General features: G+C 35.9%; 1 protein-coding gene across 1 annotated transcript; it reads left to right on the forward strand.

The window, feature by feature from the left end:
- The first annotated feature begins 118 nt into the window (after positions 1 to 118).
- On the forward strand, positions 119 to 27562 carry LOC149836886 (zinc finger CCCH domain-containing protein 8-like). Its single transcript, XM_090005640.1, has 12 exons — positions 119 to 605; positions 8281 to 8528; positions 13802 to 13858; positions 21396 to 21485; positions 21587 to 21643; positions 21750 to 21950; positions 24718 to 24755; positions 24889 to 24935; positions 25019 to 25143; positions 26216 to 26269; positions 26789 to 26932; positions 27215 to 27562. The coding sequence occupies exons 1-12, from the start codon at positions 221 to 223 to the stop codon at positions 27332 to 27334; spliced, it is 1566 nt and encodes a 521-aa protein (XP_089861766.1). The 5' UTR covers positions 119 to 220; the 3' UTR covers positions 27335 to 27562.
- Positions 27563 to 27781: the final 219 nt, after the last annotated feature.

Consider the following 27781-nt stretch of genomic DNA (forward strand, 5'->3'; position numbering starts at 1 on the left):
AAAATAAAAAGGTTATATTTTATTGCTACGCGTTGTCGCACCGATAAAATCCCGATACCGAATTCGTGAGATTCGCTGTTTTTTCGCCATAAAAGAGGGAAACGACGTCCGTTTCCTCTAGGGTTAGGGTTTCTCTCTCTCTCTCTCTCTCTCTCTCTCTCTCTCTTCGATTTTGGGGCGTGCTGTTTTTTCGGATCTGCAACTCTAGGTTTTGCCGGCGATGGCGAGCCATCTCTACGGCTACGATCAGGGTTACGGAACCTCGGGGCTCTCGTCCGTCTACTCTTCGCGTTTGACGGGCGCCGGTTCCGTCGCCGACCCTTACGGCTCGGACGCCTCGCTTCTGTCGTCCTCTCGTTTCCACTCCTCCGATCGCCCTCTCTTCTCCTCCGATTCGAGGTACTCTATGTTGGATAAGTCTTCGTTGTACGCTGATAGTTTGAGGTACTCCGGCAGAGAGATCTCCGGACTCGGGAGCTACTCGGCGAGGCCGATGACTCCGACTCTCTATTCGCAGACGTCCTGGCATGGGTTGGACAACCGCAGTGTGCTGCCGCCGCCCGGAGTCGAGTCGTCTGGGGCGGGCTTGAAGCGGCCCGCTGAAGGTAGCGAACCCTTTTTTCTTCTTTTTTTTCGCTTGTGAATTCCTCTGTTTTTATTCGGTGAATTGTTCTGTTACTTTGGAAGGTTTTGGTAGTTTTTTTACGCATTATGGCTGCAAATTCACGTATCTGTGTCGTTATTTGCTGTAGATTTGGCTATTCAGTATCCTTCATGAAAATGTTAGGGCTAACTCTCTTTCTCTTTGTTTCTTTCACATGGATTGCTTGAGTTGGTTTCACTAATTTCTGGAAATTACATGAATGTCCCACAACCTAAACTATGCTTGTTTTCCAGTTTCTTGGCGTGATTGTGAATGCATTGGGTGATCTTTTTACGTTTTTTTTTCATAATCTTGCTTATTTAAGGCTAGCACTATCCTTTTGTTCCTCAGTTTTTTGAAGATTGGCTGCCTTGATTGGTGGCGTTCCCACACATTTTTTTTGGAGTATCTTGAGTATGAACATATTCATGTGCTAAGTTGACCCTTATTTTGCTTTATTTTCTTCGTGGTTGGGTATGAAAGTTATTTGAAGAAAGCAACGAAACATTTTACTTGGAGCTTTCGTTACGTTAGTAGGGTTTCCTTTGCATACTTGTGTACTAGTCGCATTAGGGGTAATAGAGTTACCAAGTTGCTCATCATACATTCTTTACACTAAGCCATCAAATTGACCAAAAAGGTCTACGTCACAATATGCCTACATATCATTATTCTGCTCGAAAGTGAGTATTGACTGTTAGCTGGTAGGGTGTTCGAGTCGTAACTTTCTGTTTGCTTTGTCACCATCATGCTTGTATAACATCTCATTTTCCGAGTTTCCTTTGGGGAAAGGGATAAGACAAGGTGATTCACTCTCTCCCCTGTCCTTCGATATTGCTTGCGAAGGTTTGCATGCACTTTTAAAAAGTGACCTTGAATGGATTTATTATGGGGTTGAGATGCAGGGGGCACCCCCATTCATTCACTTTTTGCCAATGATTTTGTTGGTCCTTGATGAGGTAGAGAAATAGAAAATTTGGAGAATCTGGCTATTGCTGTGCTATTTTTCTTCAGCATACTGCATAATAATGCGGCCAAAAGTGAGCTGGTTATGTTGGAGGAACCTCTCAAAAAACAACCAGCAGCCATCTTTGGATGTGCGGTATTGAAATGCCTGGGAGTGAACATTCAATGGTATCTCCAGGCCTAAGCATTGGGAGAATGTGGAAGATGAAATCCAGGATGTCTGGGTATGTCTCATTCGCTGGTGGACCTACTATGATCAAACATATCTTAGGAAATATCCCTTCCTATCTGCGTTCTATTTTTCAGTTAATTAGATGGAGAAGCGGCTATCCAAAATTTTTGCATCACTCTTATTGAAGGGATTTATCAAAGGAAAGAAGATACACTTAGCCAAAAAGAGCGATCCTTGGATTTAGAAGATTGGGAATGATGAATAAAGCCTTTTTTATGACATGGTGGTGGAAACTTATGATGGAGGATTGTTGGTGGACATATTTGGTTAAAAGTAGATACAGTATTGGGTTTTCCTTCTAAGTGAAATGGGTCTCTCAAGGGGAGAAAATACTCGGGCTTATGGAAGGGCTGGTGTACCATGTGGAGGACTTTAAGGATAAGATCTCAATAATATTCAGAACTGGTTTGAAACCAGCTGTCCAATTGATCCATGGGCTGTTGATGGCTATTTGCAGAGTAGATTTCCTACACATCTCAGGTTTGATATTGAAGAAGGTATTAAATAATCAAAGTTGGGAATTGCTGGTTGAGTAACTTATCATTGAGTTAGCTGGATGAGTGAATAGATTACAGCAGATCCTTGTTAATCTTTTTCCTAATACCAATGGAGATAAGGTTGTTTTGAACTGTGCAAAGAGCGGGATATTCATAGCAAGATCCTGCTACAGGTTATTGCTGGAACCCTTGAATGCACCTTTGCAAGGAAAATATTATTGAGCCTCACCCTAATCAGGGAGCAGTGGCATTTGTGTGGTTACTCTCATTGGATAGGGTATTAGCTCACGAAAATTTTAAAAGAAGCAGCTTCTAACTTTCTAGTATGTGCCACATGTGCAACACAAGTGAAGAGAACTCTTTCTACCTGTTTGGGTCACACACCTTCTTTTCTACTTTGATCCGTTTGGTGTGGCAGGACTGGAACCCCAAGCAGGACTGGTAGATCACCACCTTAAGACAAGCTTTCATTGCACCACGGTTTAATGGTAAAGGAAGGAAATGGAAAGTTGTGTGGTGGTGTTGTATATTCTTGGCCTGGTGGTATGCATGGTGTGAGAAATAAAAGAACTTTTACAGGCAAGGAAGATTCATGGGAGTATTCAGGCACATATTTGACTTTTTGATGTTGGGAAACGGAATAATACCAAGTTACGGAATAGATTAGGACATCGGAGCTGACTGTTTTGTCTTTGATTCCATTTTATATTCCTTTGCTCTTTATTTCCTTTGCATTGTTGCCTTTGGTTTGGTGATTTCTTGTCACTATTTTACTTTAACTTTCTTTCTTTCCATAAAAAAGTATCTCAATTTCCCAGTTACTGTTTCTCTCGATTTATCTTATCTTGTTTGTTGCTATGGAGAGGAGACTATTATAAAGATGCACACAGATGTGTTCACTTTGTGCTTGACCATTATGTTTCTTTAGGAAAGGGATGTTGATTTTTCCCTTCTTTTTCATATGACACATGGTTTGAACTTTTACAGGAAACTTGCTTGTAATTTTTCTTGTGTTAATTATTCTTCTAGGATTTAAGAAAACCACCCCTTTCCTTGTAGTGGTTTTATTGATACATTGTATAAAGTACTGACTAATTTAGCCAAAATGTTTCAACCAGTAAGAAATAGCTGAAGCTCTTCTTTCTAGGATATATCATGCATTTGCCAATGAACTATTTATGAAACTTATTGTGTTAAAAAAAGTTTTAAACACATCATAAAAAAAGAATCTGTAACTAAAGTATAGATAATTAAAAAGTATTATGAAAACTAAATAGTTCAAACAATGAAACGCTAGAAAAAATGATTTATAAAAGATACAGAATGTGACTTCATGTGCTGTGCAAAATCTTTGTTGTAAGAAAACAAGTTCATTATTGAAATTAAAAGATAAGAAAATTTACTATTTTCTTAGTTATGAGCGAGTACTCTTGTTAATTTATTATTCATGAAGCAGAAAAATAAATAATTTAGGTATAGTTTGATGACCATAATAGGAGATTGACTTCATAATTTTCATACACACAGGGAGAGGACTAACTTTGATTTTTTTTGAAAAAGGTATAAAACATGAAAGCAAAGCCTAACAGAGAGATGTTTTTCCTAAATAAAATCAGCTGCAGTGGAACCTTCAAAAGGAATCTTAAAGACATGAAATGGATAACTTGTTAGAAAGGATGCGATTTCTTGCTGAAATTAGACTAGGTGAGACCAAATAAACTGAATGCAATGGGTTATTTGCAGATTGGGTACTTCACAATCACATTCTTTTATAGATCTCTATTGGAGCCATGCTGAAGTTGTTTTGAATATATATATATATATGTATATATGTATATATATATATCATAGTCACAAATATCGGTATCAGCTATATCTCGGCAAGGTATAACATCTGGGTATGATAGGTTTTTCAATAAATCTTGAGATTTAAAAAAAATAGTTGTAAAGCAAAGGAGCCATAATATGACATAAACAACGTGACAAACAACCTAAATATGAGGAAATGATTGATCTTAAGCATTGCACTAGACTAGATAGTAAAGATTAGACTTCCAATTTATAATGTCTTGCAAGGTTCTTAAGACTTGACATCATCATAATCTCCAATATAAACTGAGAGAAAGAAAATACATACAAGCATTATTAAAATTATCATCATAATAAGAGTCCGAGTCCGAGCCATCTTCATTGCTTGATTGTCTCCGTACATCATCTTAATCTTCACTTTCATAGACTTCTCCACCTTCTATATCTACTTCCTCAAAATTAATCGTATCAATATCAATTGCACATGGATTGAACTTTTCTATCTCTTGAACCTTGTTTTTCATGAGTGTGTTCATGCGTACAAATATCAAGTCACTCAGTTTTGTGGGTAAAAGCTGGTTTCCCTTCTTTGTAACCAGGGCCATGATTACCAATTGCAATAAGCAATTTTTTGAACCCTAGAGATCTTAACAAATTAAAAGGCAGATTGTGAACATAAAAACATAAGACTATTAATGTAGTGTGTTTCTTTTCTTGCTTTTTCCATATTCCAGGCATTGTTTTCTGAATGCCCCCTAATGAAGAAGAAGAAAGAAGCTTGCTAAAAGTGGTACTCAATGATTAAGTACTCCCTTGTCCACTTGCTGCATCCATGCAAGACATGGTTTCTCCACCTCTTGACATGCTGCAACTGCCATATCTTTTACCAAGTCTGAAGCTCCTTTACATGCTTTCACATCTTCTTTGCTGATTCCAGCCAAATGCTACTTAAACCGAGTGATTTCTCCTGAATATTCTGTTTTGCAATAGTTACATAACACTTTTCCACCTCCTAGGTTTTCTCCATACTGCCAAAATTCATTTTTTAGGCATTTCCCCTTTTCTCTTCCCTCCTTTTCTTCTCTTCTTTCTTCCTTGTTTTTCTCTTCTTCCCCCTTACTTCAATGCACCCTCCTCCCTTTCTTTTTTCTCCTCACTCCTTCCTTCTTTCTTCCCCTTTTTCCTTCTTTCTTTCCCTTCCTCTTTCCTTCTTTTCTTCCTTTCCTTCTTCTCTTCCTTTACTTTTTTGCTCCTTTCTTCCCCTGTCGCAAGGCAACGATCGAAACCCTCTTCTATCGAGAGTCGAGACCCAACTCTATCCCCTTTACATTAAAACCATAAGGAGTCTTTTAAAAAACTAAGATACCAAAAGTACCCTTAAAAAAACTACTAACGACATATACATCCTCCTTTTCTAAAATCGTGAAATATCCTTAAACTAATATTTTTGAAAAAACTCCCAAAATGTCCCTATCATGAACTTGGAGGTACAATATTGCATCACCTACTTAATCTGTTAAAATCATCCACAAATCTCAATTGTTATGGATGATTTCACATTGGGTTTGCATTTTTAATCAAAAAATATTTTTGTATCTTTTGGGCAGTGTTAAAAAACTTTTCTTTTCAAGAAATATTAAATCCATAAAGAAAACACAACCACTCAAGATTTCAAAGAAAACTGTGTTTTGATTTGATTTTTACACAAAAAGCAATGGGTTTTGGACTCTAGGGACATTTTTTTAATCTGGAAAATTAACAGCATTTAAAAAAAATTGTCCTATAAAATTGGTTTTTTTTCTGAACTTATTTGTTGAGGTTCTACGAGAGCGATATATTCATGATAACATCACAATTTATACAAAATGACAATATTTTACCTGTAATATCGTTTTTCCATTTTACAACTTTAATATTGCTATATTTTGAAAATATCTGTGACTATGATAAATATATATATGAGAAGGTGGTAGCTGCTAACCACTTTTCTAGCAAACCGCCAACTTACCGGGTTTTTGATGGTTTTTTCCCATGTTTTCCCTTAAATTTGACTTTACAGATGTATTCTACATGCTTGATTTTATACGTATAAAGTCTTGAATCATCTGATTCCTATACATAGGTAGGTTTTCATAAGGTTTAAAAATCAATGGTATAAGATTTCTTAAATATTCAAGGCTTAAAAAATCATGTTTTTATCGAAAAAACTTGATCCAAGTGTCGTTCCCTAGTAAATTAACCATATTGAACACATCTGTACAGTCAGATTTAAGGAAAACATGAAAAAATCCCTTCCAAAACCCGGTTAGCTAGAAAAATGGTTAGCAACTACCACCTTCTCATGTATATATATATATGTGTGTGTGTGTGTGTATATATATACACACACACATACATACATACATACAGCGGCCAGGTCCTTCACCGAGATAAGTCATTTCTGTGGTTATTCTCTTTGGATAAGGGAACACTCAAATAAGTTTGAGGAGGAAAGGAGTTCAAAGGGCAAGCGGATGCATTCTTTGTTTGTTGAGGAAAAATGCACATCCTGTTTGTTTTGGGGTCCTATTTTTTATAGGGATTAGTGAGCTGGAGATTCATTTGGAAATGTTGGCTGGTAGATGACCGACAACTGATCTGTCCTAGTTGGGCCCTACTTTTCCTCTTAAAGCAACAGCTTAGTAGGCTCTTATTGAGTGATTCCTTCACCGTGCATACTTATATTTCTATTAATGATACCATTTTCCTTTCTTTCAAAAAAGCAAAAAAAAACTGATGACAATCTCTTTTGGACTTTACTTCAATGCATGATTAGAGAACATCGTTGTAGAAGGTCGAACATGACTTCACCATATGCTAGAAGTTTGGACTAAGTTGGATAAAATAGGGAACATGAATATCTTTGGCTTTTCCTTTTATGCATTTGTAGCTGAATTTGTATAATATGAATAGCAACTATAGGGTGTAGAAACATGGCTAGTCTTTGAAATATCTGATTCGAATACCGAATCAGGCAATATTGTGAAGTGGTAGGAGTACAATATCTATGGGGTATAGCTCTGATCCATTTGATTAGGCATGTAGTTTGCCCACAGTTGCTAGAGCAAGTAGTGGGTGCAATACTGCAATTAGTGATGTCCAAATGAGGTGAAAGTGAGCGATTCAGATATGGCCTAATGTGCAAAATCTAAGAATTTGAGAAGCATTAAGAGAAGTGAGTAGGAAGTGACATGGAAGTGGTAATGGAAGCAATAAGCAACTTGGGAGCGATATTTTACTTAAGTGCATTTTTTCCCAGTCTTTTTACCAAAAAAGATCCTTGTACTTTCAGGTTGCATAGGGGATGTGTGATCTTTAAGGGGAAGCATGATTCCTCCATCGAGGGGTGTGCACTACCAATATCACGCTTGAGTGGGCCCTGCTTTCATGGGGCATACACTTATTAAACAGAAACATACTTTGACTGGTTCATGTAGTGCTTGTTTATCTGCCCCACCTCTCCCCAAAACACACCAACAAACACATACACGTCCGGGTGCTTCTGGTTTCTTTCTCTCCATCTATCTTAGGGGTGATTTGTTTTATATATTGTGCTTCTTTTGATACTATGCAAATTCTTCAAATGAGCGGAAATGCTTGAGCTGCCTACTAGAAAGTTGCTTCTCAGTGTTCAGGACCAATACTTAGTAGCTGTATAGGCATAATTTTATATTCTTGAAATATCTTTCAATTTATCAATTTAAAGGAATATAAGTACAACACAACCAGGATTCAGCGAGAGCAAAGGTAACTGAAACATGAATGTGCCCTCTTTCTGTAAGATGTATATTTTCATATGCAAGTCGTATTTTCTCTACTGAAAAACTTGATATTTTTATATATTCATGTACTGGTAATGGCAATGAAATTGCTAATAAAATTTTTCTGTTGCTATGTTATTGCTTCTAAGTTTTAAACCGGTTTCTGGTATTATACCATATGTTGATTAGGGTTTAATGTTTGTACTTTCATTAAAGATAGAACTCTGGAAACTAATCAAATTTGAGCAGATAGTTCTATATATATTACTATTATTATCAAATATATAAAAATCCTGTTTCTTATGATATTTTCTCTCTATTATCTACATATAGCTTTGTACCACCAGAATGTATTGGGAACTCATAACAGTATTGCACAAAGTGAAGCTATGTTTTCTACAAATCCTTTGGCCAAGCGCCTTAGAATTGAAAGTGCAAGCGGTCTTCCTGTTTATCCTCAGCGCCCAGGAGAGAAGGATTGTGCTCATTATATGTTGACCAGAACCTGTAAGTTTGGAGATACATGCAAGTTCGATCATCCTCTTTGGGTTCCTGAGGGTGGGATCCCAGACTGGAAAGAGGTGAACTTTATTTTGTTTGTATAATATATATTATATCTTGTAACGGTATCTTTTGAAAATTGTGATGATAAATCCACGTTTCTTTCCTATTATTGTAATTTAGTTTTAGTTTTCCTTATTTTATGGCACCCCTGCACTTGTACAGTATGCCTTGTATCTCTCTAATATCCTACATCATTAAATAGTTTGAGATTATACATTTCAGCTTTCGCCGTAAAACCTACAAAGCTATAGCAATATGTATTATGTAGTATGTATGTGAACAAGTTGGTTGGTATTCAACAGTATCTTGAATGCTCTTTCTTAACTCAGCATAAGAGCTTGAATTGTTATATCCTGCTCTTTTATGTGTTACAATTTGTTACTTTTCCAACTCTATTTTATTTTAAATGTAAATATATTTATTATATATCTTATTTCATTTTTTTGTATGCTAATTTGTGTATGACCGTTTTCCCTGTGTGGCGAATAATGGAACTTTTCATGTTATATCTACATACAACTTAACAAAACAAGGCAACCTGGTCATATGACCTGTTTTGCATAAGCTTGAGTTACAGCTCATCTTGGATTAATTGCTGAATTGATCCTTTATTGAAGAAAGTCAGCGTGTTGTCCTAGATATGGTAATCAGGGTAGAATAGCAATCCCATCTTAAATTGCAGGCTTATTGGTTTTTATAATTGTAGGTTATGAGTTGCAGAGTTCATGTTGTCAGCTCGTGGTTATCTTGGTACCTGCTATACTTCAATTTAATATATATATATGTATATATATATGTATATATATATATATATATATATATATATATATATATATATATATAAGGCTTAATGTTAGCAACAGTCAACTGATTGACCATAACACCCTTGAAAACAATTGTATTTTTGAAAATGGATTGTTAGTCAAGGTTTTCACTTTTCAAATTCAAATTAGTAAACTATATTTTGTCACTTTTTAAACAATGTGTTTTGACTTTTTGTTTTTTTCCAAAAAATTCTCATTTTACCCCAAAAGGTATCCATGTATTTTAAGGGTGTTTTGGTTATTTTAATTAGTTGAATCTAACATACATTTTCACAAAATACAACATGCTTAGAAATAAGGACACATTTCACCCCCAAATCCTAACATCAATACCCCTTGTATTCATAATTTCATTGTCAACCAATAAACTAGCAAACTTGCTCTTAGGAGCAAATTTTATTTGCAAAAAATCAATATGCATGAAACACTTGCACCCAAATGTGCGTTAGTGAGAATAATCAGGACAATCACTATAAAGTAAGAAATGACGAGTATCTGCATTCAACAGTCAAAAGAATGCAATTAATGAGGTGCACAACTATGTGAAATGGCTCAATACAGAGACCTAGCCTTTATTTAGCATCTTTCGTCGTAGTGAGTGCAATCTTTGATGATGCCATTTTGTTTTTATGTCTTAGGGCAATATATATTGTACAAAAAAATATTGTTTTACAAAAAATTGGCATAGACATTAAATACATATTCACTTCTACCATTACTCCATAGAGTTAAAGAGTTTCGAGAAAATTGTGTTTGCGTTAGACTTGAACCTTTTAAAGATGGATATCATTTGGTCTAATTGTTATCATATTGTATCTATGATTTGATACGGTGTATCATAGTATTGCAGTGTATACATATCAGACCGTATGACACCGTGATGTACAATACATTGTTGTGTCGTAACATAAGGCTGTTTTTTTATAATTTTTTGTTGAAATTTTTTAGGTAATTTATTTTGGATATTTTCTCGCTTTTAATGACAACTATTTACATAAGGATCTAGTTGAGTCCTATTCACTTATTTCATAAGCTATAAGAACAAAAAAGTAGAAATTTCTTCTTAATTTATGGTGATTAGTGAAGACAAGAAAGAAAAAGTGTAATTATGGAAGATCACACATTATTCAACTTTTGTGATTATTGTAATTAGTGAAATGAACTAATGGGAGACATTATGAAACTTGTTTGTTTTAATGCTTACTACTTATGAAATGACCTATTACCTTCTTTTATGGTTATTTTATGTTATATTTTATTTTTGAATTATGTGATTGATATAGTTTGTTTACTCAAAACTTTGTTCTTTTGATTGTTATCTAATATGACTCTTTAATAGTAAACCTTTTGATTTGTTAATTTGTTACAATATCGTTTCTCATGTTATAGTTGTACATGTGTATGTTTAATTGTTCATAATGATTGAATTTGATTTCTTTTTCTTTTTATTTAAATCTATGACTGCTTTTAAAGTTTTTTTTTTATTTTTTTAATATAATTTTTATTTTTTGAGATTTTTAAAGTGGATTTTCTCTATCTTACAACATGATACGGTATGATACACCCATATTGCCAGCCCTTCTGATACAGATTCCAATACGATAATACATCATTTCTAGTTGGTCTTCAGATCTGAAAAAGTAGATTGATGTAAACTGAGTACAATCATCCACTTAAATAACATAGTAGTATTGGTGTAGAATCCCCACACATCATGTGAGTCATGCGACTCATGCCTTTTGTAGGGCCGTGACCTATTTGATTCCACAACCAAAATTACAATATCGAAGATGGCGATGCCATAGTTGGACCTCTTTATTGGAGTGCTCCACCTCAGACAAGAGCATTACATGGTGTAGAAGACCACCAAAACAATGAAGGAGCTTTATTCAAGATGTAAAGATATGTTCTTTCTCCTGTTAGCATGTATTTACTCGATATGAAGTTCTTGAAGGGTGTGTTTTTTTACAATGCTGGGGACGGGATGGTTCTTTTATATGAGAGGCTTATTCTGTGCAAAAGTGTTTCCCAGAGGATGATATGCAACCCTTTTTTCATAAGAAAATGGGGCCACAAAGATTAAATGCTGTGAATCCACACCTATTAGAGCCTCCATTTCAGACAAAAGGGCCCAAGATGAAGGTGCATAGGACTGCACATTGTTAAATGGCTGTGATACCTTAGAATGAAATGAACAGGAATAGAGATAGTGGCTGATACTTAGGCATGTAGCACCTGTAACAATCAAAACTGGCACAACCACATTTTCTGCTCAATCAGAATGTTGGTCACTTGTTGATTGCTCTCTCATTCCTTGGCATCTTATTTAGACATTAATTCCTGAGGCATGATGATTGATTCATGTGCATGCCCCGTCCAGTCATGACTACTGATTGAAGGTATAATTTTCTTTTTTCATGCTATGAAGTTTGACGAATCATGCTTCTCAATCAGTTAACATGTGTATGTATATATATTTTTAAATAGGATTCAGTGAAGGTAAAGGAATGACTATAGGTTGACCTTGATTGGAGACAGCTGTCAGCCAGTGACAGGCTGATGTCAGCAATATGATGACACTAGTGATTGACACCTTTTTTGGTTTGAAAATATATCAATCAGATTGTCTGATGATATTGGTGATTAAATGGACTTTTTTTGGGGAAATGTATATTCGTTTGGAAGGGGAACTTTTTTGGGAAAATGTATATTCGTTTGGAGGGGAACAAGTGTGATATTAATTCTGTTTTTTTTCTTTGGAGAAACTTAAAGTGAAAAGAAGGAAAAAAAGATGGGAAATGTTAAAAGATATCAAGTAACGACTAAAGAAGGAATTCAGCAGTCTTGACGTGATTTGTGACTTGCCACTTTTTCTAATATCATTTGAAGGCTCATCGAGCTTGTAGAAGAGATGACAATGAAACAAAAGATAGGAGGAAGGAACAACGATAATCAAAATGGACGTCCTCAGGGCCTCCTAGGGCTGGCATCTCCTGTTAGCATAAAAAGATAATGTACATAAGTGTTCTTGTAGTTGTATACAATGATGAAGTGTATATGTATCCCAAAATGACTTAAAAGACAAAAATACCCCTGCATTATGTACATAATGCAACTTATTCTTAACGGATTTTGGAGTAAAAAACACTATATGTGCAAATAATTATGTAAAAGTATGCCTGCTGTGACTTCCATAAAGCTGCCTTTTCCTTTTACTTGTCAAATATGCCTGCTGGAATCATGCCCTTCTATGTGTTTAGGCAGATGAATTGGACAAGGTGGTGGTATGTTTCTCAGTAAGCAGGTGCCTCTTGCTTACATGCTTGCAGCAAGACTGATTCTGGATTCTTGATGGGTATTGGAGAAGTGAAAGAAAGATGAGTGCATGCAATTAAGATGCATATCTGGATGGATATTTAGGAACATATATATATATATATATATCAGAGAAAACTTGGCTAATAATGAATACAAATGCATTACAGAATATTTGGAACTAACATCAATGAAATGACAATAATTAAAATGGTTTAGGCATGTCTTCCAGGGAGTTAATGGCTTTAGTTTCAATCTGAGCTATTTGTTGGAAGAACCAGGAAATGGAGGAAATCAATGAAGACTTTTAGGGAGACGAGTAGAAATATGAAGGTTATGCGATCCAGTTTTGGGCTTTCAATCAAAGTGGGACTGACATGCACATGCATCACTTTGATATAATTGATGTTTCAAAAATATTGTAAAAGGAAAATATCATAAATATATACATACCACAATATTATTGCTATATTTTCAGAAATTTTGAATTATCTTAAATTTTTATATTGCTGATACAAGTTTATACATACAATCTAGTAGAGAACACCACTTTTGTCGACTTTTTTGGTGGATATATATATATATATATATGATCTACAAAGTTTTTTTAATAGAAAATAGGTATTTGCACCATGCAAGCAGGTTTTTCATGGGCTTCAAAAATCAATGGTGCACTCAGAAGTCATATTTTTATGTCAATCAAATATGATCCGAGGTATGTTTTCTAACAAATAAAATAGGTTGAACACATCTATAATGTCAGATTGAGTGAATACAATTTGCACCTATGATTTTCCAACTAGATCGTACATACTGTAGACACACACACACACACAGAGAGAGAGAGAGAGAGAGAGAGAGAGAGAGAGAGAGAGAGAGAGAGAGAGAGAGAGAGAGGTTCGGCATCTTGACCCATAACTCTACTTTATTTTGGTTATCTAGACATCATGTGTTTATTTCTTGGATCTTGCTTTTCTTTTCTTTTTTCCTTCCAATTTTCATCTGAAGATTCTCCCAATTCTTCAACATTCTGTATGTGAATAAATTCTTCTTCATAGAATACAAGTGGCTTTCATCTCTTTGATCTGCTTACAAGCATTTAAATAATGTTAACGTGTATGTGTTGGCTAATAGTCTTGTTGCATTTGCAGATTCCTTTTGTTTCCAGTGAATCACTACCAGAGAGGCCTGGAGAACCTGATTGTCCTGTAATATATAAAACTTCCTTCTTTATCTTTTTGTTATCTTTTCCTCTGTTTTAGTAGTATTGAAATTTATCCATATATGGATAGATTGTTGATCGTTAGAAATTTACAAGTTACTAAAATATTTGTTCATCTGAATGGATGTTTCTAATAAGTTGTTCTGGTCAAATGTAGAGAAACAAAAAAGGTAGTTGCCAAATAGAGCAAAAAATAAATGAAATAGAAATAATGTCAATCTGGATTTCTGAGATTAGCTCAATTATATGCAACAACAACAACAACAACAACAACAACAACAACTACGCCTTCATCCCAAAACAATTGGGGTCGGCGATATGAACCAAAAAAGAAAATCATTTTGGGTCTTCCACATGAATCCTTCTCCTCCACTCATTTCTATCCAATGCCATGTCGCCGGTGAGGTTCAAAGCATTCATATCCTTTCCTATCATCTCCATCCAAGTCTTCTTAGGCCTACCCCGACCTCTTTTAACTAATATATTTTTTCATTTCTCCATCCTTCTGACTGGAGCATCATTAGGCCTTCGCCGAATATGTCCAAACCACCGTAAACGATTCTCTCTTATCTTATTTTCAATGGATGCAACACCTACCTTCTTACGTATCTCCTCGTTTTGAATCTTATTTTTTATTGTATTTTCACACATCCATCTAAGCATACGCACCTCCGCTACACTCATTTTTTGAATATGATGTCTCTTGGCAGCCCAACATTCCGTACCATATAGTAAAACAAGCCTAATTATCGTCCTATAAAACTTCTCCTTCAACCGTAATGTCATTCTACGATCGCACAACACTCCAGTTACACTTTTCCATTTCATTCACCCAACCTTTATCCTATGATTTACATCTCTATCAATTTCTCCATACTTTTGAATGATAGATCCCAAATATTTGAAACAGTCATCCAACGGTATTTCTTGCTCACCAAGCTTCACTACACTCCCATCACTACTTTTGTTGCTTACTAAACCGACATTCCATATATTCTGTCTTACTTTTGCTCAACTTAAAACCTCTCGCTTTCAATGTCTGTCACCATAATTCTAACTCAGCGTTAACCCCAACTCTAGACTCATCGATCAAAACAATATTATCAACAAATAACGTACACCATGGCACATTTTCTTGAATTGATCTCGTAAGCTCATCCATCACTGTAGCAAATAGGAAAGGACTTAATGCAGATCCTTGATGTAACCCAATGGTTATAGGAAAATTGGTTGTCACCCCTCCACAAGTGTGGACATTGATTACTACTCCTTCGTACATATCTTTAATTATACTAATGTACGTGAGAGAAACACCTTTCTTCATCATTGTCCACCAGAGAACATCCCTATGTACTCTATCGTATGCTTTCTCCAAATCAATAAAAACTATATGCAAATCTTTGTTCCTCTCTCTATATCTCTTAATAAGTTGTCTAAGATGTATAACTTCCATAGTTGATCTTTTAGGCATAAAACCAAATTGATTCTCCGATATCATGACAACCTTCCTCAACCTATACTCAATCACCCCCTCTCAAAGTTTCATAGTATGACTCATGAGTTTTATACTACGATAGTTTGTGCAATCTTGTATATCACCCTTATTCTTATATAGATGCACCAAAGTACTCTTCCTCCACTCATTAGGCATCTTATTTGTCTGCCAAATCTTGTTAAAAAGATTTGTCAACCATTCTAAACCTTTCTCACCCAAGCATTTCCAAGCCTCGATAGGTATACCATCTGGGCCAACTGCCCTTCTTGATTTCATTTTCTTCAAAGCCTCTGCAATTTCTTTCTTTTGAATCTTGCACATGAAGTCACAATTCATCTCATGAAAAGGAATGGAGAAGTCTTCAAGATCCTAAGCATGACTTCCATTAAATAGCTTATCAAAATAATCTTTCCATCTCTCCTTAATCTCCTCATCTTTGACTAAAACCCTTTGCGTTTCATCTTTGATACATCTAACCATACCCAGATCCCTCGATTTCCTATCTGTCATCTTCGTAAGCATATAAATATCCTTCTCGCCCTCTTTGGTATCCAACTTGTCATAAATCTTCTTATATACCTTATCCTTCACATTTTGAGCTACTTTTTTAGCTTCCTTCTTTGCTATTATATACTTATCCAAATTCTCATTATCACGACTCTTACTTAGATTTCTATAACACTCTTTTTTAACCTTAATAGCTAATTTTACATCCTCGTTCCACCATGAAGTATCCTTACTTAGCGGTGCACTGCCTTTAGACTCACCCAATACCTCCTTAGCCACCTTTCTCATGCCACCCGCTATCTTATTCCACATTGATTCTGAATCCTCTTCGAGACACTAATCAACTTCCTTAACTACCTGCTCTACAAACATTCTTTGTTTAGCTCCTTTCAATGCCCACTACTTAATTCTAGGATCTATCCTATGTCTATCTCTTTTGCAGATCTAAAATTAAGACTCTATGTTGTGTAGCTACACTTTCTCCCGGTATAACCTTACAATCGATGCAACAACCCCTATCTCTCTTTCTAAGTAGAAAAATCTATCTGACTCGTATTTACCCCACTTTTAAATGTTACTAGGCGAGACTCCCTCTTCCTAAACAAGTGTTTGCTAAGATCATATCATAGGACAAACCAAAATCTTAAATCCTTTCTCCACTTTCGTTTTTTTCTCCTATACCATAGCCTCCATGGATACTCTCAAATCCATCCCTACTAATGTCGATATGTCCATTAAGGTCACCGTCGATGCAAATCTTTTCTCCATAAGATATCCCTTGTACTACTCTATCTAAATCTTCCCAAAATTGACGCTTAATGGAATCATCTAAACCTACTTTAGGTGCATAAAAACTAATAATATTAATAATATCCGTACCTAATACTAATTTAATAAGTAAAATCCTATTCCCCTTCCTACGGACCTCAACTACATTATCTTTAAACTCACGACTAATAACAATCCCTACTCCATTTCTATTCCTATTTATTCCTGTATACTAAATCTTATATCCCCAAGGTTCTATCACTTTTGCTTTCTGACCTACCCATTTGGTCTCTTGTAGACATAAAATATCCATCTTTCTCCTACACATAACATCTACTGTCTCTCCCAACTTACCAGTTAAAGACCCTATGTTCCCAGTGGCTAACCTAATTTTATGGTCTTGAAGTATCTTCTTTACCCCCACCCATCCAACAAAGTGAGGGAACCCTTGCCTATTTAACATCACACCCGGGCGCCGGTGTGACGCGTCGATTCTGGGCGATGACCTAGCAATCCTTGCCCATTTATCACTGCCTCCGGGCCTATAGAGTACAACACGTCACTTAGTAGGGAAACGCCCCAACGAAATTCTCATATTAGTTCATATTCATAGGGTGTGACTAAGTTTTTATGCTGGCTGTCACTGGCCTACCGCAACCCTCCTCCTTTATCCGGGCTTGGGACCGGCAGTGTATAACTAAACAGTTATACACAGGCGGAGTTTAGCTCAATTATATCGGCAAGATAGAAAAAAAGTGTGATTGACTAATTTCAGAAAATAAAAGGTAACAGCTTTGGTGACTACCAATTTGATGGGAGAGACAGAATAGATGAAGGAAATGCCAATGAAATGACCTCTGATATTGATATTTTTTAATTAGATAGGAGTTTCCTTTTCCCTTTTCACTTAAAATGTGAGCTTTTCTCCCCCTGATAAGAAAAGGGAAGCTATCTTATTCATCTCTCTCTCTCTCTCTCCATGCTCTGTAAGCAATAATACTCAAAAGATGATGATGCAACAAGATGTAACAAGTTATGTTTGAGGGGTGAAAGTGATTCCCTTATTTTTCTTTTAGTACAAATAGGTAATAATTCTTTATTAAGGGAAATATATTACACCTATATAATACAGATATAGAAGATTTTATATTGAAAGCTAATACTTATCTCTTATGAAATAAAAAAAAAGTTTATTGACACCTTGCTGATATGAAAAATAAAGGATGGACTTTCTTTCAATTTAAAGGTTCCCATCATAAATTTCTGATAACAAATAAGTTGGCACATCTCTCTCTCTCGCTCTTAAATTAAGAACCAAAGTTAATATTTTTGAAAAATATGCTAAAAAAATTAGATCCCCAATTGTTTTGGGATGAAGGCGTAGTTGTTGTTGTTGTTGTATGCTAAAAAAATTAGATAGATAAGAAAAGAAAAGAAAAGAAAAGTAGAAACTTTTGAAAGCCAAGATGCTGATAATGCATGATGTCAAGTTCTTTAGGTCTTGAAAATTAGTTGAAACCATTGCACTTGTTATTATGGATTCAAGTGGAGATGAAAGAGCAACACTTTTTTTGTTGACAGTTCTCAACAGCTAGTATTTTCATTGGATAATGCTGTCCGGGATTCTGTGAAAAGCATATTGTAGTGTGTGTTGGAAAGTTCCAAGTGAGGAATTTATCTTACTATGTTGTAAGGGCAGAAAAATGAATTAGTAATTTAAACTATTATTTTCTAAAATTTTTAAAATGTTCAAAATAAAAAAAGTTCAAAATTTAATTTTTTGGATATAACTAAGGGTATGTTTTAAAAAAATGAAAATAAATCACATGAGATTTGGAATCTCATGAGATTCAAAATCACATGATCTGGAATCTCATGTGATTCCAATTCCCATGTTTGTTTAGTGTGAGGCTATGTCACGCTGGTGCGGCACCCAGTTGGTTGAGTCCCTGTGACAGGTGTGAGGAAAGGAATCTCATTTGCATGAGATTCGCTTTTTGGGTTGCCGTTGTGGCGAGGTGGATTTCACTGGACTGCCACCTCCGGCGAGCTCCGTCCTGACTGCCATTCCTCCGGGTGGCTGCAACTGAAAAAAAAGACATAAACCGAAACAGGGAAGGCACCCCCTGTTGGGTCACAGAGCTTGTGGTGGAGCTCGCCGGACCTCAGTCAATCGCGTGGCTGCAGCACCAAAGAACAAAATAGATAAACTAAAACAGGGCTCTCCGGCAGAGCCCCTGTTTGAGTTCCAGATGAGGGGCGGTGGAGCTCGCTAGAGGTGGCACTCCGGCGGGATCCCCTGGCTGTCATTACTGGAGTTGATGCATATGTCATTACTGGAGTTGATGCATAAAAAAAGCCATTACCAGAATCCCTGCTCGAGCTCCACCTCTAGTTGGCTTGCAGGGAGGGCAATGGTCCTTGCCAGAATGGAGGTCTGGTGAGCTCCAACACATACCTGCAAGCTCCACCACTCGACTCTCCCGCTCCTGGGTGTCGATCATTGATTCCGGCGAGATGCAGGTGCTTCGGTGTGCCACTGCATCTGGAGGAAACCCAAACCCCAACGTTCCAATGGCAACCTTCTTGAGGCTCGCCAATGTGATTTCGAATCATGTGATTCAAAATTACAGCCTCACCCGTGGTATTCGAAATCTCATGGGTGAAGTGATTTCGAAATCTCACTTCAGCCCCAAATCTCATGTTTGGTTGATCCTGAGATTTGGGGCCATATGAGAATCAGTCTCTCATTTAAATGAGTAAGTCTCATGTGATCTAACCAAACATGCCCTAAAAGTTATGATCATGTGAAAAAATATATGAACACTAGTTAGAGGATAAATAGAATGATAGAGTATTTAATAAGACAAAATATCAACAGTGTAAACAAGCATAATTTGCAAACATACTATAGTAAGACTGCTTTATAACATGTTCATAATAAGAGGCGAAGAGCAAATCAGCCTGATCAGGACGGTAATGAAACATATTATAAATAATTGCAAATAAAGGTTTTTTTTGTCAAATTTTAGTACATATTAAGTACAACATTTTAAATAATGATAGGAGATTTTCTTGGCATCTCTTATTAATAACTTTCATCAATCATGATGATGACAACAGAAAATAATGGATATTCCTTAAATTTGTTTCCTTCCTCTCCCTCTTCCTCATGCATATTCACTATAATAAGCAATGACCATGTTCCATGAGCTTAGTCAATACTTATGGAACATTAATAATGTCACATTTGTTATGGAACTGTCTTGTTATTATACATTGCCAAAACGAGCCTTATCTTACAATATGTGATAATCATGCCTTGTTGTGGGATATGGTACCGTAACATCGCCTTTTCTTGGGTGAAGGGTATTGCTATGTTACCAGGACACTCCTATAGATCTAGCATCTCCCTGTCAGCCGTGTTCGATGCAAATGCTTCTTGAAAATGGCTTGTTCATGTATTTTCGAACTTCAAAGCGTCCAACACTATTGGACATGGTGCGTTTAGTGTTTGGAACTTCATTTGTGGGTGTATAGACAATTAAAAAGTGTCGGATATTTTATAAACTACCTTTTGTTTTCTCAAGTATTGACTATATGAAAAACAATAACCACCTCTAGCACAAATAGCTTTCTAAGTTTCATCTTCTAAAAGACCATGTCAATTTTCCATCTGAATTTCAAGGATTTTATCAATTTAGATATTTTTGGTTTTTCTCATGCAGTTTTTTTTTCTAATTTTCTTGGGTTTCAATATGACTCTCTGTTTCTCTCTCACTTCGTGTCATGATGAGGGGTTCCTATAATTGAGAACTATTGGCCTTTTTATATTTTTTCTCACATTTCTCTCTCTCTCTCTATATGTATCTTCTTCTTCTCTCTCTCTCTTTTATCTTTTTTTGACTATAAGATGAGGGGTTGTTGCGATTTTTCTCTTTTATATGTGTATCATACTATCATAGTCACCTGTATCGTTAAAGGTAATTTGTTGGTGAGGGTATTTCTCGGAGAAATTTTCAAAAGTTGATAAATCTCGGGTGTTTAAAAAATTGAAAAAATATAAATAACAACAAAAGCTAAGAACATAATAAGTTTTGCATTATTTTTCTTCCAAAAATATAAATAAACATGTTTTAAAGGTTTTAAAATATAAAAGAAACAAACAAATAGGAAATGCAAACTTAAAATAAAAAAGAGTTTTTTCCAAAAAATATTGCGATAATATCATGATATTTGTCTTATGGTGATATTTTGAAAATATCGTGATATATTACCTTTAATATCATCTGCCTTTAAATATCAGTATTTCTTGCAATATTTTCAAAATATTGCTGATATCGGTGACAGTGATATGTATGTGTGTGCCGTAATACGTAACTTTTCAAAGTTCGACATGCCTAATGCTTCATGCCCATGTCCAACACCGAGGAATATAGGTGTATTGTATTATGTGGAGTTATGGTACCATTGCTTACAGTATTGTATCATATGTATGATGTCTTGTTTACGACATTGAATGAAATACCAAATTTGGATATTGCAAAATGATACATGCTTCATACTTCATATCGTGCAGACACACACACACAGATGTGCATGCTTGTGCATTTGTATATCTTCATCTGAAAGGGTGAAGTAATCTCAATTTATGTAATTCAATGTTTTTAGTGGTAATTAGTCTTGTATTCTTTTCCTTGTCAAAATGTTTGTGCTCTAACTATTTTGATACTGTTTTATTGGGGCATTTCAGTATTTCTTGAAGACACAAAAATGCAAGTACGCTCTCCGGTGCAAGTTCAACCATCCAAAAGATAGATTGGAAGCCCCAGTTTCATCAAATGTAAGTTCAACCATCCAAAAAACTGTTCTCTGTGCTTCACTTGTGAACTGGTTAAAATTTTTAAGTTCATTTAATTTGAGTTTTTTATGGATTATATGTAGATTGAGACAACTGACAAAACCTTGCTTCCGGAAAGACCATCCGAGCCTACATGCACGGTATAAGACAGTTTATTTTGGTGTTTCTTCTTTAATTGTGGTTAATTTTGTTTCCTTTATATGTTATCTATTTGTTATATTGTTAATATTTCTTTGTGCACTACAGTACTATATGAAGACTGGAACATGTAAATTTGGAGCTAGTTGCAAATTTCATCATCCAAAAGATCACAGCGTACCTACAGCTGAAATTGATCTTCATGCTGAAAAAACTAAGCCGCTGATTCAAACTGAGGAGGCAGTACAACCTGTTTCTTCTTTTGCTCCTGCACTTTTCCACAACTCCAAGGGGTTACCGATTCGACCAGTAAAACTTTTTACTTGTTATCTGATGATTTTTCTGTGCACTTTTTTATTTATTTCGGTTATGAATGTTTACATGCTTACACCTTTACATTCCTTAACCTGAGTTATGCCATATATTTAGGGAGCTGGACGAGCTGAGATTGGGTTGTTCAGGCCCGGCTCGTTAAGGGTACACTCAAGCTTGAGCTCGCTTTAGCCGAGCCGAGCTGGCTCATTTTATTTAAAAAAATAAATGTACAAACACAGTATTTAATATGTAAAATGAGCCATCGATCTTGATATGTTCTTGCTTGGCTCATTTACCTAAACAAACTGGCTCATAGCTTGGCTTGCCGTGCTCAATTTTTGAGCGGATCCGAGCCAAACACCAAGCTGCTTGTCTTGTTTCTCAGCCCTACATATATTAGTGTCCATCAAGTCGGGTTGTCACTTTGTCCCAAGGTAACTCTAATTGGGGTATGATTTGTTTTGTGAAAATTTGTCATGTGATTCTTCATGTATTAGTGTCCATCAAGTCGGGTTGTCACTTTGTCCCAAGGTAACTCTATTTGGGGTATGATTTGTTTTGTGAAAATTTGTCATGTGATTCTTCATGTTGACATCTGATCTACAGGTTGCACTTTTTTCGTAAACACGTATGGCATTAAAGCGTCATGTTTTGAACACACTTTATTCTGATTTTTTATCAATTAAAATTATATTAATTTCTCAAAAAGGCACAGAATTTTAAAAAGTTAGGTGGATTTTGATTGCGACTATTTCTTATTTGTGGCCGCTTAAACGAGATTCATTGTTGACTTGGACATGCTTTTCTTTATGTTGGTCACTTAGTTGTCAAAAGCACTAGTCGGAGCCCAAGCAGAAGACCCCTAAAAGGACTAGTCGAAGACTAGGCAGGACCAAAAAATAAAACATCAAGAAAAGCAAAAATATTTCAATAAATAGTTAAATTTAGTAACAAACATATGATTATAACTATGGATGTAGTGTGTAATTCAGTGTAACATATCCCAAAATTCAATGAAATTGCATAGTATTGAACATACACCAAAATTTGGGGCACACCATCCATTTACTCTCTCTCTCTCTCTCTCTATATATATATATATATATATATATAGAGAGAGAGAGAGAGAGAGAGACCATTGGATGTGTTTATGATTGTTGCTGAATAGAGAACATGGAATTGATTAAGCATCTTTACGCTCAAATGTGTTTTTTAAAGAGGCAAAAAAAATCATGTATTGATATTTCATGATAACATGTTCACATTTTTTCATCAAATCAATTTGAAACAAAGCTTGTTTCTTAATAAATAAGTATTGATAAACATATCTAATGGTTGACAACTTGAAATTGAGCATAAAACACCTAAAACTTTGGTTTTTGGACGGTTTTAACGTTGACACAAAAAAAGGGGGACATGATGAACCCCGTTTTCACACACACACACACACATATATATATATATATATAACTGAAAAAACAGATTTTATATGTGTGTGTGTCAAAAACATATGCATACGTGTAAACAACAAAAAGAAAAAACAGAGAAAAAGGAAGATATAAAAGAGAAGAGAGTGCTGGAGGGGTGAGAGGAGGAAGAAGAAGAAAAAAGAAAAAAACATGAAGGAAAAAAAGAGAAAGGGAAAAAGGAAGAAGAAGAGGAAGAGGAAGAAAAAGAGAAGGCGGAGGGGTGAAAGGAGGAGAAAGAAAAAAATAATAAGGTAAACAAGAAAAACAAAAGAAGAAGAAGAAAATGAGATAACAAAAAAGAAAGCTTTTGGGTCGGAAGGAAGAAGAAAAAGAAGAAAAGAAAGAAACTAAGGAGACAAAAAAAAGACAGCCATGTTCCTGCGGCTTAGGCGAGGACAACCTAGTCATCCTAGGTGGAAAAATAGGGCCCTATTGCTTAGACCCATAAGCCTAGGCTGCCTAGGTGGCACGGCACCCAGGCGCCGCTTTTGGCAACCAATGTTACTCATGTAACAACATTGGACCTCTTTGTTAAGACTTGACATATTTTAGTATATGCATTCCACGCCTGATTTATGCAAGGGATTAGTGTGTAATAACAAATTTAATTCATAGGTTAATATGAAGCGCAGCATTTTAAATGAAACTTTTGAAAAACATGTTAAAGTAATATCTTTTGGGACTTGGCCCCTTCTAAATTTCCTAATGTAATCTCTATATATTATGACTTCTCAGGAAATAAGTTATGTTGGTTATAGATCCACTTTTTTAATTATTTATCTGCTAATTCTTCATTTCTGACATTTAAACAGGATTAGTTGAGATGTTGACTTAGCATTTAGTCTATTAGTTAAGATTTAATGTGTTTGTGACGTTTAAAATTGATGTATTCAAGCACCATTCTTGCATCTTTAAGTTGGTCTCTGCTCAGCATGTAATTGTTCGTGCTTATGGTTGGTGTTGTTTGATGTATTAATTGTTGTCAGAGGTTGCTTTCATCAAGACTTGAACATGGTGATCCACCAATCACCTAAACAACCATGAAGTGAAGAAGAAAAAAATGAAATGAAACTAAATGCTGTTGACTTAGCATATAGTCTTTGAGACTAGTTGCATATGGAAATGCAAATGCATGTCTTAGCTGTAGTGGTGGATGTGCAAATTTTAAACATTTCTGTTTTTTTAAGCACATTGATTTCCTGAAGCTAAAAGTGTGTATTATTTATATTAAAATGCTGTCTGCGGTAATGGTGATTAAACTGCTCTTATTTTATTTTCTGTTGTACTTGTAGGGTGAAGTTGATTGCCCGTTCTACCTCAAGACTGGCAGGTTCTGGCTTTGGTTCAGGCCTTTTCTCGTTTGTGTTCTACTCTTTTTTATTTTTTCATTCAAGTTTCAGCTGGATCTCCATTTGCAAGCATAATTTTTCATTGAGACGTGCATGTTTGTGTTTGTTGTTCAGCTGCAAATTTGGTGCAACGTGCCGTTTTAATCATCCTGACAAGATAGGTCAGAATTTTACTGGAATATCTTAAAGATGTTACTCTCTTTATTCATGCTTGACCTTGTCATTTTTGTGGAACATTATTCAGCTATCAATCCTCCAACTGCTCTCGCCCAAGCAATTATCAACTCTTCCGTTCCCTTGGGAGTTGTGAATCCAGTTGTTGCTACCCTGCCTCAGGCAAATCTTGACCCTTGGTTGCCTCAATCAGCGGTAACTAAACTAATTCCTCATTTTTCTTTAATCTAGGATCACGGTATGTTGTCTGTCATGTCCATTGTTGTTCAAACTGTCGAGGACCTTTAGAGACCCATGGGGCAGGCTGAGCCTCGTATTAATAGAAATTGACATTTGGCTCATATGGTTGAATGCCTCTTTCACAAAATTCATGGACTTGCATGGGTTTGCCTACTTCAAACTTGCCAATAGTTTTGTCTACTTCAAACTTGCCGATAGTTGCTGGATTCCTTGTATTTTTACTTGAACACTGAATCCTTTTAAACTCAAAGGGTTTGATCCAGAGTTGCCTGTTGGGGGAGCGGGAAGAAACCCTTCCAAAATTTTAGGAAGTGGGAAGCTCTGAACGACTTAAAAGCAAGCCAGGAATCGTCTCGGAAGCGAATCAGAAGTGACCTAGGAAGCAAGTAGGAATCGAAAGGGAATCGAAAAATCACATAAATAAGACAGTCCCCCAGTATATTTATTGATGTTCCCTGTTCATACATCAGCTTTTGAGTTTTGACCAGCATAACCTTAAGTCCAAACAAAGTGAGGAGTTCACCATATATGCATCATTGCAGACCCCCCACACTTAATTCTTATGAAAGTGAATCCCAGTCCCAGCCATTATATTTAGTTCATAACATCATATAAAAATGATCACCCACGATATTTAGTTATTTATTATATTCCCAAACTATAAAAACCAAAAAAGAAAACCATATAACAGATCCTACAAGAGAAAACATGATCCAAATTGCTAATTGAAGGGGAAGCGAGCTTCCCAAACAGGGGAAGCTCGATTCTTATTGAAGGGAAGCACTCTTACCATTTCAAAAGGGTGCTTCCGAAGCACGTTTTGGGGAAGCACGCTTCCCCACCTGTACATGCGCTTTTGGTAACCCTGGTTTGATCTTCACCTGCATAAATTAACTTGGAAAATTTCTTGTTTAATCCTGGAATTTCTCTATATTATACCATTTATGTGATGGATAAATCTTGCATTTTATGAGGTCTTGGTCATTATGAGACAGCTTCATTTTTTTAACTGATTATGTTGGTGCAGGTGAATTTGGGTGCTACTGTTTATCCCCAGAGGCCCGGAGAGCTTGAATGTGATGTAAGTATTTCGTCTTTATGTATATGTATGAACAGCTAGCTTTAAGGTAGTTTACTTTTATGATGTTTTCAAGGTTCATCACCCAGAGGCTCTGACATGCTAGTAAAGTCCTCGGTAGGGTAGTCAGGTGTTCCACCATTTAACATTTCAAAATCGTATTGATCCCGAAAGCACTTTCCATTTTTTGAATGATGTGGGGCTTACCTGGATGTTTGTGATGCCACTCCTATACCCCACTGTATCTGGCTATGTTTGGATTCACCCAGTTCTCCAGTAAAATTGGATGAACAGGGATATTTCATTCTGGAGAAAAATCAAATACCCCAACATTATCCTGGGTTTTTCTAGGGTATGGCTGCCTGAAACAGCCTTTTTATCTGATAATAGCTCCCAATTTGCATAGATATGACGTCTCATTGTTCTGTACATCGGTCATGGTTGGAAGTCGAACAAGTCACCACTTTCTTTATGTCCATGCTTTGTATTATCTTATATTTTGCTTGTAAACTGTTAATGTAGTACTACATGAAAACTGGATTGTGCAAGTTCGGGGAGAGGTGCAGGTTCCATCACCCTATTGATAGGACTGCGCCATCTATTGCATCAGCAAACACTGTTCAAGCGCCTGTGAAGCTGACTCTTGCTGGGTTCCCAAGAAGAGTGGTACTTGTCTTACACACATATTTAAAAGTAATAGTATTTTTTAAAATACATTATTACCTTTTGAGACTAGAAAAATGTAAAAAAGGTGTACAAATTTAAATTTGAAAAATGAGCAACTTTTTTAACTCAAAAAGCAATCATATATTTTGATAAATCATTTGCTTTTAAAAGCGTTTTGGTCATTTCAGTCAGTTCAATACAGCTAAATATTAAACATAATTAGTTTATTGTTATATATATGTGTGTGTGTGTGTGTCAAATGTGATTGACTGGAAATTGCAGGGTGAAACTGCTTGTGCCTTCTACATGAAGACTGGGACCTGCAAATTTGGAACATCGTGCCGATTTGATCATCCGCCTCCAGGAGAGGCTGTAGCAAATGCAGTTGCTTCTATTGGATGAATGAAGAGGAAGATGATAAAGATGCTCAAGATTAAATACGTGGAGAACGGACCTCCACATTTTTTTGTTTGTGAGCGTGTGAATCTTGTTGCTTGTTCAATTTCAGAGATTATTTTATGTTAGTTTTTCTTGTTTGGACGAGGTGGATGGCTGATGGTGTTAGTGTCTGAATACAAATGGTTTGTAAGTTTTGGATTATGGATGAGTACCAAGAATTTGCCTTTTTAATTGATGTGTGTGCCAGGGGATATTGAATAGGGCTACGTGTCATTTTCTTATGTAGAAGGCCCCACAAACTTTTGGATGTCCACCCTCACCGCTCTCGAGCACCTCAATATGCCAATAGCGTCTCAAGGCCCCTAATACTGTACGGCCCTCTTCTTTGCCTCTTTCTCCTATATCACATCCAAAGGCTTCACCAAATGATATTGTTGAAACAAGCATGGT

This window comes from Nuphar pumila, chromosome 5 (assembly GCF_984573655.1).
Source record: "Nuphar pumila chromosome 5, dmNupPumi1.hap1.1, whole genome shotgun sequence".
NCBI classification, from domain to species: Eukaryota; Viridiplantae; Streptophyta; class Magnoliopsida; order Nymphaeales; family Nymphaeaceae; genus Nuphar; species Nuphar pumila.

What these genes read in the sequence shown, in the direction of transcription:
- LOC149836886 (XM_090005640.1), top strand. Translation starts at nt 221, where the DNA reads ATGGCGAGCCATCTCTACGGCTACGATCAGGGTTACGGAACCTCGGGG. An exon ending in CTGGAGAACCTGATTGTCCT is followed by an intron (nt 13,859 to 21,395) that starts GTAATATATAAA and finishes GGGGCATTTCAG; the next exon opens with TATTTCTTGAAGACACAAAA. An exon ending in CATCCGAGCCTACATGCACG is followed by an intron (nt 21,644 to 21,749) that starts GTATAAGACAGT and finishes TGTGCACTACAG; the next exon opens with TACTATATGAAGACTGGAAC.